The following is a 17,020-nucleotide window of genomic DNA, read 5'->3' as shown; positions in this document are numbered from 1 at the left end:
GTGACATCAAGGCAGAGGTGGCACAACAAGTTAAAGGTAAATATTATTGACTTCAATGCAACTTTTTTTCTCGTAGTCTGATCTTATTGACAGCATCAATAATTGCATTGTTCAGTCTAACACTGTATCACCAACACCGATGGTAATAAGGGCTCTTTTGTTTCTGTTGTTAAATATTTTTCCAGAATTGATCCTGCAAGATGCTGCAGAGACTGAGCAACCTGTGCCTCTGGTTGATGAAGAAGAGCAAGAGGACCTTGGACAAGGAGAAGGGCTGTTTGCTGCATACCATAAGAGGCAGAAGAAAGATGTTGGGACCACTCCAGCACTACAGCTAAGTCACTACCTAGACACAGCCGAAGGACAGAACGCCCTTTTGTTCTAGGCACTGAACATGAAGTCTCTTCCTTCACTCTTCCGAGTGGCCACCAGAGTATTGGCAGTGCCTGCCTCTAGTGCTCCAGTGGAGCGAGTTTTGTGCCATGGTGGCATCACTACGTCCCCATCGTGCACAAATGACTGACAGACTTTTGGCCAATTTGATCTTTTGCAAATCCAATGCAGCATAGAGCCCTGACATAGAAAAGCACAACTCTGTGCATTGTCATGTTCATGACACTTCACATCTAGTCCCCTTCCAGACACACACACACACACACAAACACACTCGCACACACACACACACACACACACACACCTCACGGGAGTGAGGATATCTTGCATAAAGTGGTGACATGTTTGAAACGGTTAAGGATACACTTAGGTTTTGAAATGAGTTAAAAAGACTGAAAATCTTTTTTATAAAGTGGTAACACATTTTGAAAAGTTACATTCAACTGTTTCTGTGATCCTCCAAATACCTGTTTGAGGGTGAAGACATGTTTTTTAGTTCAAGGCTAGATTTAAGTTTTAAGGGGAAGAGTGTTTTGCAAAAATGAGGATCTTTAGAGACAGTTATAGTGCAATAAGCAATGGAAATACAATGTCAGCACTTTCTGTGGAAATTACATTTGCCTTTGTTTATTTCAGATGTGTTTGAACAATGTTCTTGGTTTGATAAATAGATACAGGTCTTAAAAGCATACATAATTTGTGTAAATATTATTTCTCCGTTGTTAAAAGGACTCAAAAGGATTTGAAACTCAAACGGTAGGACTTGGTACTTGACTTGAGACTTGTCAGTCTTGACTCGGGACTTGACTCGGGACTTGAAAGCAAAGACTTGGTCCCACCTCCGCCAGAAACAGAGGAAACTACGTGGAGCTTCTTTCTTTTCTTGCTGAGAACAACACAGATTTGCATTACCACCTGTACACAAACAACATGTTTACTGGGACGTCAGGCAAAATACAAAACGACCTGATTCATGCTATTGCTGAAGTGATGGGAGGAGAGATCAAAATGAAGATTAAAAAAGCACCCTTTGTCGCTGTTATGGTGGACGAGACGTCAGATGTGGGTAATGTAGCACAGCTGGCACTTGTCTTGCGTTATGTGACGGACACAGGTGTCAAGGAGCGGTTTGTCAGATAATCTGATTAATTAAGTTAACTGTAAATGCTGATGTATTGATTATAAATGCTTCGGAAATATTAATATAACTCTGTTGTACTTGACTATGTTAAGGTGATGCAATGCCTGGTTATACTACGTTTCTGTCTAAATGTATAGTTTCTAGAGCCATGGCGTCATAATGATGGTATTAAGAGGTGGAATAATTCAGGTAGGACTGTGTAGGACATCACTGAAGGCCTAGGTGTGAAATGCACGGCCCGCCACTGCATCGCACTGTTAGATAGCTTATTCCCACACAGCAAGCATTTGGAGGAAAGTTGAAGGAAAGTAATAACCAACCCACACATGTAATATCCCTTAAAACTGTCACAAAAGTGGGAAATCTCTGGGAATTTGAGGCAGCATGCCCTTTTTTAATTTGGGCCCCTGCCCCTCTAACATCCTCTGCACGTGCCTGGTGCTCCGTCTCCAGCTCTCTATAGCCAAGCTGTGATCACTGAGTCTGTATGAATGAATGGCATTTTCTCTATATGTGTTTTTGTGTGAAATGTCACACAATTCTCCCCAAGTACCTTTAAATGACAAGCTTTTCTGTTGCCAAGAACAATTACAGATCCTCTGGAGTTAAAGTCCAGGGTATGAAATTAAGATACCAGGTAAAGGCTGAACAAAATAGGGTTTTTATTTACCCAAAATATATATACAGTCTTTAAAATGGGTAACAAAAATCAATTGAGATAAAAAAAAAGGTTTATAGTATGAATGCAGTGCACATATAGCAATCTAAATATGATAATTCCACATACCACTTACACAACTTTAGGAGAGACCTGTGTGTATACATGCAGGGAGGTATTATCAGACCTTTATGGCTACATGTTTGGTTGTTTTAACGTAGTGAAACAATTTATCTATCAAACACTCTGATCTAAGTACAACCATCTTGTTTTTAGCTCACAACAGGGACAGTGATATAGATGAATATTAAATACTGGTGTACACAAGTCTGGCCTAAATCATCGGTCAGAAAGATTGCAGCAATCCAGGGGGTGTAGTTAACCAAACTTAAATTCTTCCACATGAGTAAAGTTTTACAGTCGTGTTGTTCTGTTGTGGTTATGTAAGAAAATACAGATAAACAAAGTATGTGAAATTAGTGAACCTGTTCTAGCATTGTTTAATCTGCCATTATTTTTGCGTCTCTTCACTAGAGCAGAAGCTTCCATTGAATGCACATGCTTCATAAATCATCGTTTACTCACTTAAACCCTGCTGGCTACTACACTGAAAAAACAAATGTCAACAAATTTCACATAACTGTATTAGGTTAGTTGAAAGCAATATTATAAAGTTGAACCTATTTACACTTTATAATATTGCTGTCAATTAACCTAATACAGTTATGTGAAATTTGTTGTCATAAAACATTTAATTAAAGTCAACGTTTCAGTTTTTAGTGTAGGGGGAGATATGAAGGTGACTTTGCTTCTTAGCAGTAAGATCAGGATCTTTTGTGTCTTCCTGTTTCGATTGCCAGTGTGTGGTCACTGAGCCTGTACTTGGTTAGGATCTGTCTCTGCTTTCTATCTCTGACAGTACAGATATTCTGCCAGTTCATAATCTGTTTTTAGTAATCTCTATCTATCTATCTATCTATCTATCTGTCTGTCTGTCTGTCTGTCTGTCTGTCTGTCTGTCTGTCTGTCTGTCTGTCTGTCTGTCTGTCTGTCTGTCTGTCTGTCTGTCTGTCTGTCTGTCTGTCTGTCTGTCTGTCTGTCTGTCTGTCTATCTATCTATCTATCTATCTCTCTCTCTCTCTCTCTCTCTATCTATCTCTCTCTCTCTCTCTCTATCTCTCTATCTCTCTATCTCTCTATCTCTCTATCTATCTATCTATCTATCTATCTATCTATCTATCTATCTATCTATCTATCTCTCTCTCTCTCTCTCTCTCTCTCTCTATCTATCTCTCTCTCTATCTATCTATCTATCTATCTATCTATCTATCTATCTATCTCTCTATCTCTCTATCTCTCTATCTCTCTATATGTCTGTCTGTCTCTCTGTCTGTCTGTCTGTCTGTCTCTCTGTCTCTCTGTCTCTCTGTCTCTCTGTCTCTCTGTCTCTCTGTCTCTCTGTCTGTCTGTCTCTCTGTCTGTCTGTCTTATTGTGCCCAACCTCATGGCAATGATAATGAAACATTTTACAAAACATGTACACTTTAAGCTGTTTATATGGTACATGACAGAAAGGAGCAGGTGGAGGAAACTCTTATTTTACCCCTCACTCAAAAGAAGAGGGTCTGTCAATCACAGCTGCTGCTCCATCTTCTTGTGCAACTTATTTCCAAATGGAGAACTGGCGCCACCTACTGTCAGCTCGGTGAACTGACTCCTGATGATTGCATAAGAAGTAATGGACAGAGCCAGACTATTTTAATCCATACAGGTAACATTCATGAGTTGGGTGAAGTTCCACCCCCTGAAATGTTTATCCTGGACAAACTTAGTGACACACACGTGTGTGTGTGTGTGTGTGTGTGTGTGTGTGTGTGTGTGTGTGTGTGTGTGTGTGTGTGTGTGTGTGTGTGTGTGTGTGTGTGTGTGTGTGTGTGTGTGTGATTACATAACGTTTCCCCTGTTTGATAACAGTAAACAGATAATCACATTACTACAAACACTATCTCTGCGCATGCACTATAGAGTTGAAATATGTACTCACATGATACTACTCAGGGTTAAAATAAGTAATCAGATCCATTACTTCAGTACAAAGACAGTAATAATGTAATAACGGTGTTAAAATACAAGTAAAAGTCGTGATCTCTAAATCGTACATAAGTAAGATTACAAAAATATAAGGATACAAAAAAAGTACAAAAACTAAGTTAAAGTAGCAAAAGTACTTGATTTGCCCATTTCAATATCAAATATATGAAATTCCTGGATTTTTTTTTTATCATTGAATGAATGGTAAGCAAGTAAGGGTGGAGCTCTGGTAAGGGAATGCAACTTTTCTAAACGATCGGCATGAGTAAAAATAGATAAATTAAAAGTGACATACTCATTATGTAAAATGGCCCATTTCAGAAAAAAGTATTATCAGCTTAAGGTACTCAAAAGTAAAAGCACTCATTATTCAGAAGGATCTTTTAAAAGTATGTTACTATGATGATTAAAATACTTCGTTTTTATACATGTAAGATCATTTTGGTATTGTAGTTTTTCAATGTGTGCCACATTTAGATACTAGAAATACTGAGTATTATTAAAAGCTTGGTACTGTACTTTTTTATATGATCAGAATCAGGAATCCTTCATTTGTCCCGTAATGGGGACATTTAAAAGGTCTCTGCATCATATCAGCATATGTGTTTTGAATGCACAAAGCAACTATGAGTGTTAAATAAAACGTAGTGGAGTCAAAAGTATGATATTCGCCTCTGAATTGTAGTGGAGTAGAAGTATAAGGCAGCAATACATGGAAACACTCAAGTAAAGTATTTAAAGTACAATACTTGAGTAAATGTACTTAGTTACTTTCCACCACTGGTGCTACTTGTAAAAGCAGCAATACTAAGCTTTGAAAATACTCTGTTAACTAAAAGTCCTGCATTCAAATCTGACTTTATTAAAAAATGGTCTGCAAAAGTATTGGCATCAAAATAAAGTTAGAGTAGCAAAAGTGCTTGTTCTGCCCATTTCAAAATCATATATATATATATATCGTTGAATGAATGTATCACAGCTGTTAAGGGTGTTTAACTTTTTTAAACCATCATATACTTCTTCAGCTTTATTATGAGTAAAAAAAAGAAAAGCTAACCTTTGCTCATATGACTAAGAATTTGCACATACTGTACTTACATATTGTAGCTTACTTACACTACCTCACAGGATATATTTTACTTTTCATTCCAAGCTGCTGTACACAATTGTTTTAATGTACAGTATACTGTAGTTCACGATGTGTGCAGTAGATTGTTAAATTATAGAGTATTTAAATGTATTCTGTATATTTTACAATGTTTAGATACTCCTCTGAATATATATATTTAACTGAGAATATGTATATATTGTTTTACATTTTGTACTTTTAGTTTTTAAAGTCCATGTTTATTTTATTTGTTATTTTGTGCATGTTAAAATGTTGTAATTCTTGTAGATTGACTGTCAAAATGCAGCTGTGACAAAACCGTAAATATCTATCTATCTAGTTAAATAAAGTTTTGAGCCATAACTCCCCCTCCGCTGGGCATTTCCTAATATATCTTGTTTATCTGGAAGCACACTTTAGGGGGTGATAACAGGGGAATGCATTTCAGTTCAAATCACTGCCAGGCACTCTATATACACACACACACACACACACACACACACACACACACACACACACACACACACACACACACACACACACACACACACACACACACACACACACACACACACACACACACACACACACACACACATGCGTCTTCTTGTTTACCATCCTTCCTGCAGTAAAGTGGGCGGGATTCCTGCTATGCAATTGGCTGGCGGTCGCCCACCTCGTTCTCCCATTGGCCGAGCTCTCTATTAAGTAGCAGTGAGGAGCTGCCGTGTGAAAAGCATCTCGCGGACTGGTCTTCGTTCTCTCCCGTCACTATTAACGGACTCTATATGACATTTTCTTTTAATATTTGTTCATTTAGCAGCGTTTGAGGATGACGAGTAAAATTAAGTTTGTTCAGTCTCTGATAAAGACTGCAGCGCGCGCAAATGTGCCCAAACACATCGACCACTTCTCCAAGTTCTCCCCCTCTCCTCTGTCCATGAAGCAGTTCCTGGATTTCGGTGAGTGTTTACCACAATGTTAACATATTTGTATTTGATTTGAAAGTATTTGATTTGGTATGAGCGATCGCAAACCAAAGGTGTGATTGCTTGAGTATGTTTATGTATTCATCTATGTGTATGTATGTAGTTGTGCATTTTTACTATGATTTCGTTCTCGTATATTGAAATGTGTTGTTCTATGATATACATATTTCATACGAAGAGGAGTGAAGCATTGCATTGCTCAATCCCTGAGGCGGAATCGATGTTTTCTGCTACACTCTGTGCATTGTGCAGTGCATGTTTTTTTTACAGTAGTCAGCAGGAACAAAGAGCACACCTCACTCCTCACTGGAGCACAACACGCTGTGACCTCAGAGGGTTAGGATGTTCATGGTTGTGACATCCTGCTGCTTGTGTAATGCAGTGCATGTTGATGACATGACAAACTTTTTTTTTTTTTCCAAATGATTTTTGACTGAGAGTAAGGAAGGGTCTTTTTCTTTGTTGTTGTAAATTCACAGTTTTAGCCATCATTCCCCCCAAAAATAAAAGTTAACTAAATAGACATTCTTGTTTACTTCATATGCACAGAATACAAGTTCCCTTAGGATATTTATTGTCAGGTTTAACCTGGGGTACACAACTTTATTCAGTCTAGAGGAAGGTTTAGTTGGAAAAATGGATCATCCATATCAGAATGCCTCTGATTTTGTAGTTTTTTACAGTATTTTATTTTTGTTGTTCCTTTTTGAAATTCAATTAAATCCATTATTAATTGGTTCATTTTTTACCTAAACACACGTTTATGATACTATGATTTTAAGACACGTACAAGCTTCAGACGTTCACCAGTACAGGTTAAATGAAATAATATATGTTGTAGAACAAAATGTGAAAATCTAATAATCTTGCACATTTGGGGATTCTATTCAAAGAAACATTGACTTTGAGATGAGGGAGAATTGAGCTAAAAACGCTAACTCATTTCTGGGTTAAGGACTCCTTCTTGCACCGCTCTATTGACCTTGAGTTTAGATTGTTTAGTCAAACCAGTAGCAACTTGTTTCATGTTTGTTTGCATTGAATAGTAACCCTCTTTTGTCCTGTCCCCCAGGGTCCACCAATGCCTGTGAACGCACTTCATTTGTCTTCCTTCGCCAGGAGCTTCCTGTCCGTCTGTCGAACATCATGAAGGAGATCAACCTGCTGCCGGAGCGGCTGCTGGCCACACCCTCCGTCCAGCTGCTCCAGAGCTGGTGAGGACCAGAGATGGACTTTACAGTAATCACTGAGGGATTCATAGCATGTCTGATTAACTGGTGACTGATTGACAGACTGGTTTACTGACTGACCTGACATGTCTGTGGTCCTGCACAGGAAATCAAACTAAAAGGGGCTTAGAACAACATCTGTACAAGAAACAGAGAACACGTAACATCAGGTTAACACTTACAAGGAATTTACATGCATGCATAAACACAGTTAAGGAAGATAAATTGTAAGAAAAGGACCAAAAAAAGTATAAAAACGATTAAAAAAAACCCCATTAGAATATAGCAATATTTACATGGAATATCGATAAACCCGTATAAATAAAATGGAATAAAATCAAATACAGTATGTGGTATTTGGTATGACAAGACAATATTCTACCTTTTGAGATATTTCCCTTCAGGTATGCACAGTCCCGCTGAATCTCCTTCAAAATCCTTTTAAAGCCTTCCCTTGTTTTGCAGAGTACGCCCATTGTTAACAGTTGCACGGCTTTTAATCCGATTGCTATGAATAGTCCAACACTGCACTAAGGGCCGTTTTTAATCAGGTGTTACATTACAGAGCTGGATGAACTTTGTCCCAGTTCTTCCTCTAACCCCCGCCTTTCTTCTTCTTCCCTTCCCGGTGCTGCCTGCTTGTTGTTGCAGCTGAGGGGAACAGTACGTTCTGATCACTACAGTGAGGAACAGAGTGACAGAGAAAGTAATTTTCAGTGCCACACATCCAAGATACCCATATCCGTTTACACTCTTATGCAGTGGATCTTTGATATTAAATAAAGGTTGGATCTTTAGAAATGTTTTGTTTTAGGGTAGTCAGTCTAGAAGACACAAAAAACAAATGATCTGGTTTTATGTATTTTTGACATTTTGAGGCAAATTCAACATGTGTTCCAGCCTTTTCTCATAGATCTTCTGACTTATTGTGCAGTAATAATACTTCACGTTTGTGTATCTAACATATCCAGAGATTGTATTCCGTTAATTCAAAGATCCACTCCTACAGAGAGGATCTTTGATGTTTGAAAAAAGGTTGGATCTTAAGAAATCTGGGGAGTTCAGAAAGGACTCATTGTTTGACATGGTGCAGAATTATGGAAGTTTGAGAAGTTTGGCGCATACAACATTGAAAATAGTTTCAGTTCCTTAAACCGAAATGATGTTGCAGAAATAATTCTTTCATGTATCTTGAAGATTTATTTACAGCCCTTTTGTTTTCTTAAATCCTGAAAGCACGTGTTGTTGGGGAACTTTTTTACTATTACTCCAAGGAAAAAGGTTCTCACTAAAGCTACATTTGCTACTGTTCTTTTAAAGGGAAAACAGTACAAGGATAATATGTCATAAAAATAACTTGACACACTGGTTTGCCTTTACAAGATAACATCTACAAGTCTACCAATAGAATATTGTGATGTAACATCTTGTCCAACAACAATAGTGTTTTGAAGGTGTTTCTGGGGATCACAAAGACTCTTCCAGCCAGTAAACTGCCTCTGTCTGCTGGGAGGGGGCTTGTTTCTTCCAAATGTCACATGGCAGTTATTTTTTTGAATGACGTCACCACACACCCACATGCTACACTGCTGGTGATGGATAGTGGTGTTTACATCCTCCTCTCTGTCCCCTCCCCCTCCTCTGTGTTTGTCTTTCATTCCCCCTTTGGAATGTAACGGTAACCCTACCGGGAGTGTTGAAATGATCACATAATGTTGTAGGCCAACCCAGAAGTTACCAGCGTCATGGTTCCTTCGACAAAAAGCCAATGGGATTTCTTTATTGGATTTCAGTTGATATTTTTGTTTCAGCACAATCTTTTTCACATATTAAATCTATCTTTATAATATTTGAAATGCAATTGCCAGAGGTAAACAGCTAATGTTCGGCTATAAAGGAACTACACCGCAGTCACCACCGCTAAGCTAAAGGTGGCTATGGTCTGATTTTGTCACTTCTTAGCACCCCCTTCTTTTAATACAGACAGATAGAAGCTGCAGACATTCACCAGAGGGGTATTGACTGATGTACTTTATTTCGTTAAGCAAAAATTCTTGACAACAGCATTAGACCTTTTAATTTTGGGAATGTCCCCAAAAACACATTAAAAAAAACATTAACTTCTAGCAAGGAAAAAAGGGAATTCTAAAATGCTTTCTTATGACTAATAAGAAAGCATGAAAGCTAATGACTTATCCTAGTCTTTACTCCCGTCTGTTGGATGAGGGTGTCCGACACAGTTCTACTATGAAAAGGAAAAAATATTTATTGAGTGATAAACTCAAGTTGACTTTCCAAAAACCAAATATTACTTTTCTGATCAGGGATACACCGTCAAAAACATGACAGAATATAATGCGATCTACTATGTAATACATGAGGAATTATGTGGTCTGAAAACTGTAGGCTTCAGTAATCTGAATATTTAAAGTCTGTCAGCCTCGCCCACCACAGCTGGAGCCTGACGTCACTCATACACAACAATCTGCGCCTTATCAAAACTAAAGTCTATACTGTATATTTGAGATTACATGGCAGTTTGAATTTATTCCATAGATCATAATGTAGCTCAAAATATATGTGTTGGATGCTCTCATCATAAATCACAAGGTATGAATGGCTCCAACATAACTCATTTCCTGGTTTCACTCCTGCTCCATTCTATAGCCACCATTATCTCCATTTGTCTTTCTTCTCTCAGGTACATCCACAGCCTGTTGGAGATCCTTGAGTTTCTGGACAAGAACCCTGATGACCAAAGCGTCCTTGAAATGTGAGTGTAGCACACTTATCTGAAAAAAAAAACCTAGAAAAGAACACATCTGGACCATTGCATCCATTTCCAGTTACTTTTTCTCTAACCAAATATCTGCCTTCTTCCTGTCATCCTGTCCTTCCTTCCTGCTCTATTCTTGTGCTCATCCTTCACCCACCAATCCCAGGTTTGTGGAGGTCTTGGAGAGCATCAGGAACCGGCACAACGAGGTGGTCCCCACCATGGCTCAGGGGATTGTTGAGTACAAAGACACTTTGCTCCAGCAGGACCCCGTCACTGACCACAACATCCAGTACTTCCTGGACCGCTTCTACACCAGCCGCATCTCCATCCGCATGCTCATCAACCAGCACAGTGAGCGGCCACACACACTCACACACACACAGATTCAGATTGTATGTTATAACCACCCCTTTACACATGACTCAAAATATAAACTACTTTTACTTTCGGTATTTGTCATATAATCTACTTTCTTGCAGCTCTCGTCTTCAACGGCAACACAAACCCTGCCCACCCCAACACCATTGGCTGTATCGACTCCATGTGTGACGTGCCGGAGGTGGCGCGAGGTAAGAAGAAGGAGAGAGAGTGAGGTAGAGAGGGGCTGCTGCAGTAAGATGTCAGCTGCCCATAATTACATCACTCACATGATTCTAACTGATTTGGAACATGTGGATATGGCATCTGACTCAGTTAATCAAATGCACAGTGTATAACGTACGGTACAGCTGAAAAAAAAAATCACTTTTATCCACTTTATTTGGTAGTAGCATGTTTATATGACACAAGGCAAAGTGGCAAAATGCCGTCGAGCCTTAACCCCTGAACTTTCCAGATTCACTGCATGTTTGTCGGTTTACATATTAATTCTTACTAAGAATTTTCCCAACTTTAAAATATGCTCTCATCTTTGTCTTATAGACAAACCCTGAATCTAATATTGAGAAACATTTTGCTTTTCAGTTTTGTATGTACACTGTCGAGGGTTGCTTATTCAACTAAATACTTTTATCTATCTTTAATTAAAAAGGAATTGCTTTCGATATTCATGTTCAGCGGCTTGAATTCCCCTCACAACGCTAAGCTAAAGGCGGCTAATGTCCAGTGTGATGACGCTTAGTAGTCTGATTTAGCCACTTGTTAGCAACCGTTGTTTTCAAGACACATTGAAGCTTCAGACTTCCACCAGTGGGGTATTTACTGACATCTTTTATGTCGTAGAACATAATGAGAAAGTCTCTTCAGCTTATGTTACACATGCCTCATGTGGCATCCAAAACAGCTAAATGCTAACTCATTCCTGTATCCACTCTACTACAGGCCCAACATATTGCATACTGTTGCCAAAATAGTACACTTTACTTGAAGATTAAAGGAAAATGTTTGTGTTTATTGAGGTGTTCTATTAAAGTAAGCATTCCTTTTCTGAACAATTGAGTTCATCATGATACATATCTCATGCTGAGGAGCGAAGCACTCTCCTCAATGAAGAGAGCAGGTTGATAACTGGAGCGGTGTTAGAACAAAAACAGTGACAGCAGCTGGGTGGGATCCGTTTATAATGATAACCTTTTATTATCATTATATTATGAACTATCATATCTAGTTATCTTTATGTCAGTTTTATAACCTCCATACGTGCAGAGGAATATCTTTGTTCTTGCTCTCTGTGTCTCCAGACGCCTATGAGAGTGCTAAGCTGCTGTGTGAGCAGTATTACCTGGGAGCCCCAGAGCTGGAGCTGACGCAGATAAACGGTGAGACACACACCAAGCACACAATCCCAGTTTTTCCTTGGCTAATGTGTGTGTGTGCATAGTGAGTTAACTGTTTTCTCCTCCCCTAGCCAACAACACCAGAGAGCCCATCCAAATCTCATATGTCCCATCTCACCTGTACCACATATTGTTCGAACTCTTCAAGGTAATACATTAAACTGCATGAACAAAATAAAATCACTATAGGATATAGAATAGAGGCCTGTTCAATAATAGGGCTACTCCAGTGACTTAGGTGTAAAGTTTGAGGACTTAAAAGAGAGAGATTTTTTAACTGGTTTACATTATAGCCGCAGAGGCACCACTGGATACTACATTTCACAGAATGCAACTTAACACCCACAGGTTGTAAAAAGCTTTTGGTTAAACATGTGTAGTCAAGATAACCCTGATCATATTGACGTAATTGTGGGTTTATTTCTCAGAAATGAATGAAAAGACTTAAAAATAAATGTATCCCACATTTATTGTTGTTACAAAAGTGAATTTATTGACACAATCAATAGGTGTGGTATTGATTTTAGGATATATGGAACCTCTTTTGATATCATCTACACCTCCTTGTCTCTGTAGAACGCCATGAGAGCAACCATTGAGAACCACGAGGCCAGCAGGACCCTCCCCCCCATCAAAGTCATGGTCGCTCTTGGAGGAGAGGACCTGTCAATCAATGTGAGTACTTGTAGAAAAAAAGTATTTATTGTCAAATGTTTTTTCAATTTACATGAGCAACATAAGAAAACAGTATCCGCTTCCACATTGATAAAAAATGTTGGTAATCTTACAGAGTTTTATGTTCTACACGTTTTTGAATTTTGTACTTGCTTACTTACTTAAAATAACTCAGTTTTCCCCTGTTAATAAAATCCTGGATTCTGTATTTGTGTCCTTCTTAAAGGAACAGTAACCATTTCTACAGGCAAAATATGTTTCTATTATTTATTCAATATTAGCATCTGTAAAATAAAAATAAAACCCAGGATATGATCACGGTGGCTTTTGAACTCTTTTCTAGTCTAAATGTATCAGGGAAGGTGCAAGTAACCTAATGCTCTGGATTTATCAGCTTCCCTAGTGACTGAATGAAATGTACGGAAAAATAATTTCATGCTCACAATCCAAGTTAATGTGAGAAATAATAGCTCATGAAAAGAAACTTGAGAGTGATGCAAATATATGTGTTATATGTTAATCTGTCTCTGGAACGTTCCTCGGGATGTCGCACGATAATTAATACCTGTTCAAGTAAGGATTTGGGAGCATGGAAATAAAAGAGTGAAAACCCCAAAATTCCTGAGCAAAAAGTTTTCTAGAACTTTACAAGTTGAAAGAAAAGGAAAGGTATATAATCCCCACATTCTGAACTAAGAATAGAAACAGAGCCGGCTCAACTAAAATATCTTTACTCTGTAATCCTCGCTGTACCAAAGCTATACCAGTATGTAACACATACATCGTCCAAGGAGATTATGTGATGATTGTTCAAATGAGTGCTTTCTTTTCCCCCCATTCAGAAATGACCTGCTTTTACCCTGTGTCCGGTCGTTCTTGTTCCCCCTCTGTTCAGCTGGGGTTACATAAACCTTTATTATCAAAGGTTCCCATTCATCCACATAACAAGCCAGTTCATTGACATCATTGGCTTTTGTACATCATGCATCCATCTTAAGGCAAGATTAATTCTATAAAGTGTGCTAAACCTGGGAACTAATTAGCAGTTTAGCACTTCAGGCTTTCTTGTCTCTAAGTCAATGTGTTTTTGAATGAGTCTTTGGTTGGATTCCCAAAGAAAGATCTGTGGTTTACATAAGATTATGAGGATATTGTTCTACGACATGAAGTACCCCCTTATAAAAAGCGGTTTATGTTTAAATGTGACTACTAAATACTACTAGCTTAGCGGTGTTGATGTGCACCCACCATGTAGTTTGTAGCCTAGCGTTAGCTTTCAACTTTATTGCCAGAGCTTGAATTTACTCTTCAACTATTACAAAAGTGGTGTAAATATGTGAACAAAACGTTTGCTATAGAGATATTTTTTTCTGCAATATTGGAAAGGAAAAAACCCTGTTGCTCTTGTCAGGGAGCCATGTCGATGGTAACTTCTGAGATGACTTAAAAAAAAAACCTAACAAATGCACCACTTTTTTTACAGTTTAGTGTTTGTTTTGTTTTTCTCCATCATGGCTGCTGTGTTAACCTCTTCATCTCCTTCTCTCTCCAGATGAGTGACAGAGGGGGGGGCGTTCCCTTCAGGAAGACGGAGCGTCTGTTCAGCTACATGTACTCCACCGCTCCAAGACCTTCCATAGGAGACAAACACAGAGCCCCACTGGTGAGCAACCTAAACACACACATTTAAACACAATGCTAACACGTGAGAAATTCTAACCTGTGTGTGTATATGTGTGTGTGCAGGCAGGGTTCGGCTATGGTCTGCCCATCTCTCGTCTCTACACTCGCTACTTCCAGGGAGACCTACAGCTCTACTCCATGGAGGGAAATGGCACTGACGCAGTGGTTCACCTGAAGGTAATATATCATATCACACACATACATGCACCAAAATATTTCTTGATATATTTAGTCATTTAGGATCAGGACCTCATTTTGAAGAGCTCAACTAATCCAGGCTAATATGTTAGCTGAAGGAGCTAGTTAATTTTACACTTGCACTTATTCTATTCATAAAACAAACATTGATATTAATGATCATAACGCCGATTAAAGGCAACATAAAGTTAGATATTAAAGTGTTCACCAAATGAAATAAGATTTAAGGAATCAGTTTTTATTAGTTTTAATTCTATTATACAGCCTGTTTTACCATGTGCAAGTATTGAGTCTTTACTGTAAACACGACTGCACTAGCTGGTTTGTGTTCAAGGAATTGTTGCTGAGACAAAAGATCTAAATTTATCTCAAAACAATCAAGTTACCAAGGTAATCAGAAAAACCCCATATGCAGTTTATCCTACCTGTATTAAGGTCAATTGTGTGTTTTTTTTCCCCAGGCATTGTCCACGGACTCAGTGGAGAGACTGCCCGTTTTTAACAAGACCGCTCTGCGTCACTACAAGCTGAGTCTGGAGGCGGACGATTGGTGCGTCCCCTCTAGGGAGCCTCTGGACCTGGCCGTGTACCGCGTCGACAAGTGATCCAGTCATGAGCTGACATGATATCTGACTCGAATCCTCACAAACTGACCACAACAGGTCTATCAAAGGCAGAGCATTGTGGGACCAGAACTATCAGGTCTTGGGTAGACGGGAACGAAAGTGTCCAAAGGTGGCCCAGGAAATCAGAGAGAAGGCAGCGCATTGACTTCCCGGGTGTCTGGGAACTTCCTCGATTTGAAACAAGCATCTTCTTCTTTCTTTACACGAGGAGGTTGACATTCCGAGTCAAGATGGCGGATAGTCAAAGATGAGGCAGTAGTAATCCAGGCAGTGAGAGCTCGCTGTAGAGCTGAACTGATGGTAGGGCTGAACAATTTGTAGAACATATTTAATATGGATATTACTGACCAATTGGGATTGGGATTTATGAACACATTTACCAAAATGATTGCTATTTTCGAAGGAATTAAGGTGCTTCTGTGCCAATTAAGTTTAAAGCTGCCTTTACATGACCAACTGTAAAATGGCTCTGCGCTGACGTTGTGATTTTCTTCCTATGGATAGAGCAATACCACCGACTAGGCAGAAAATTCCTTCCCTGTTGCGCATCACTCGAAATTTGTAATTTCCATTTTGTGTAACTCTGAATTTGATGGGCGTTGAACGTTTGACACACGACGAATCAGATAAGCTGTGTCAAGCAACACTGTAACCATAGAAACAAAACATCAACCTGTTGTCAACGTAGGGCTGTACCGTGCCCTACTTCCTGTTAAGCAAAAAGCAAATCGCAGTTCATGTCAAAGCAGCTTTAAGGTTTGAAGATGCCAGCAGAATGCCTTCCTCAGAGACAGTGCTTGTGCATGTTGTGTGTTTTTGCTTTCTGATTCAAGAAACATTTCCCGTTTCTCTTTGTGCCTGCTGTTAGAGGGAATCAGTTAATGGGAATTCTATGCAAACTTGTACTGTTTAACTTTTCTTGTCTTGTACAAATGGCAATAAGTAGATCCTCTCTTTGAGTTCCTGTTTTGTGAACCGATGCTCAGTTACTGGCATTAAAGAAGGATCAAGGATCAATTGGTTAGACTTTGACATAGAGTTACATAAGCGTGTCCGTCTTCTGTTGACAGGGATGGTTATCCATTAATTAGCTGTGATAAAAGTTTGTTGTCCAAAGACCTGCAGGGCTCAAACTGCAAAAACTGTATCTGACTGTGAATGAAAGTAATATCCATCCAATATACTGTTCTTTTTTATGATTTACTTTATGTTTTCACAGTTATGTGTGACTTTGACATTGTGCCGTGCCTCATTTGAAGTGTCTATATTCCCTTGTTTATTTGAAGTGAAGATTTTATATTGAAGGGCTTTTATTTTTATTAAAAAACACATTGAAAATAAATTGTCCTGAAGTTAATGAATATCCCATGCTCCTTATTGATTATAATTATTATTGTCTGAGTACATTTAGTGTTACTGTAACAGGCTTTGAAGCAGCAGCTCTCTGGGAGTCTAATTGAGAGTGGGTGGACCAATCAGGCTCTGGGTTATACAACACAAGATGTAGAGTAATGTTTTCCCAGTGAGGATGACCTGGAACAGCTCACAACAACACAGAGGTCAATGCAAGGACTTTGGACCCGAAGCAGGGTGGGTTTGTTGAAACTCAAAATATCACGTACTCTAGGGTACGGTGGAATTGTCAACAAATCAGCTCCTATCGTCTATTCCTATC

The 17,020-nt window shown here is 38.9% G+C and overlaps 1 protein-coding gene and 1 long non-coding RNA gene across 2 annotated transcripts; one reads left to right on the top strand and one right to left on the bottom strand.

The window, feature by feature from the left end:
• Positions 1-6,118: 6,118 nt before the first annotated feature.
• LOC134877824 (pyruvate dehydrogenase (acetyl-transferring) kinase isozyme 2, mitochondrial-like) lies at positions 6,119-16,702 on the top strand. The gene is made up of 11 exons (XM_063903484.1): positions 6,119-6,353; positions 7,453-7,594; positions 10,311-10,382; positions 10,552-10,739; positions 10,868-10,957; positions 12,068-12,145; positions 12,235-12,311; positions 12,740-12,838; positions 14,391-14,501; positions 14,585-14,698; positions 15,181-16,702. The coding sequence occupies exons 1-11, from the start codon at positions 6,224-6,226 to the stop codon at positions 15,322-15,324; spliced, it is 1,245 nt and encodes a 414-aa protein (XP_063759554.1). The 5' UTR covers positions 6,119-6,223; the 3' UTR covers positions 15,325-16,702.
• On the bottom strand, positions 6,955-8,248 carry LOC134877825 (uncharacterized). Its single transcript, XR_010167620.1, has 3 exons — positions 7,992-8,248; positions 7,691-7,747; positions 6,955-7,591 (listed from the first exon to the last, which is right to left on the bottom strand). It is a non-coding gene; the product is annotated as an uncharacterized LOC134877825 (long non-coding RNA).
• Positions 16,703-17,020: the final 318 nt, after the last annotated feature.

This window comes from Eleginops maclovinus, chromosome 16 (genome assembly GCF_036324505.1).
Source record: "Eleginops maclovinus isolate JMC-PN-2008 ecotype Puerto Natales chromosome 16, JC_Emac_rtc_rv5, whole genome shotgun sequence".
In the NCBI taxonomy this organism is placed as follows: domain Eukaryota; kingdom Metazoa; phylum Chordata; class Actinopteri; order Perciformes; family Eleginopidae; genus Eleginops; species Eleginops maclovinus.
The sequence above is the reverse complement of the archived record's forward strand: the minus strand, read 5'-3'. Positions and strand labels throughout refer to the sequence as shown.

Excerpts from the sequence above, each read along its gene's own strand:
- LOC134877824 (XM_063903484.1), top strand. The coding sequence starts at position 6,224 with ATGACGAGTAAAATTAAGTTTGTTCAGTCTCTGATAAAGACTGCAGCG. Across the intron at positions 6,354-7,452 it reads GAAGCAGTTCCTGGATTTCG|GGTCCACCAATGCCTGTGAA; the intron begins GTGAGTGTTTAC and ends CCTGTCCCCCAG. Across the intron at positions 14,699-15,180 it reads ACGCAGTGGTTCACCTGAAG|GCATTGTCCACGGACTCAGT; the intron begins GTAATATATCAT and ends TTTTTTCCCCAG.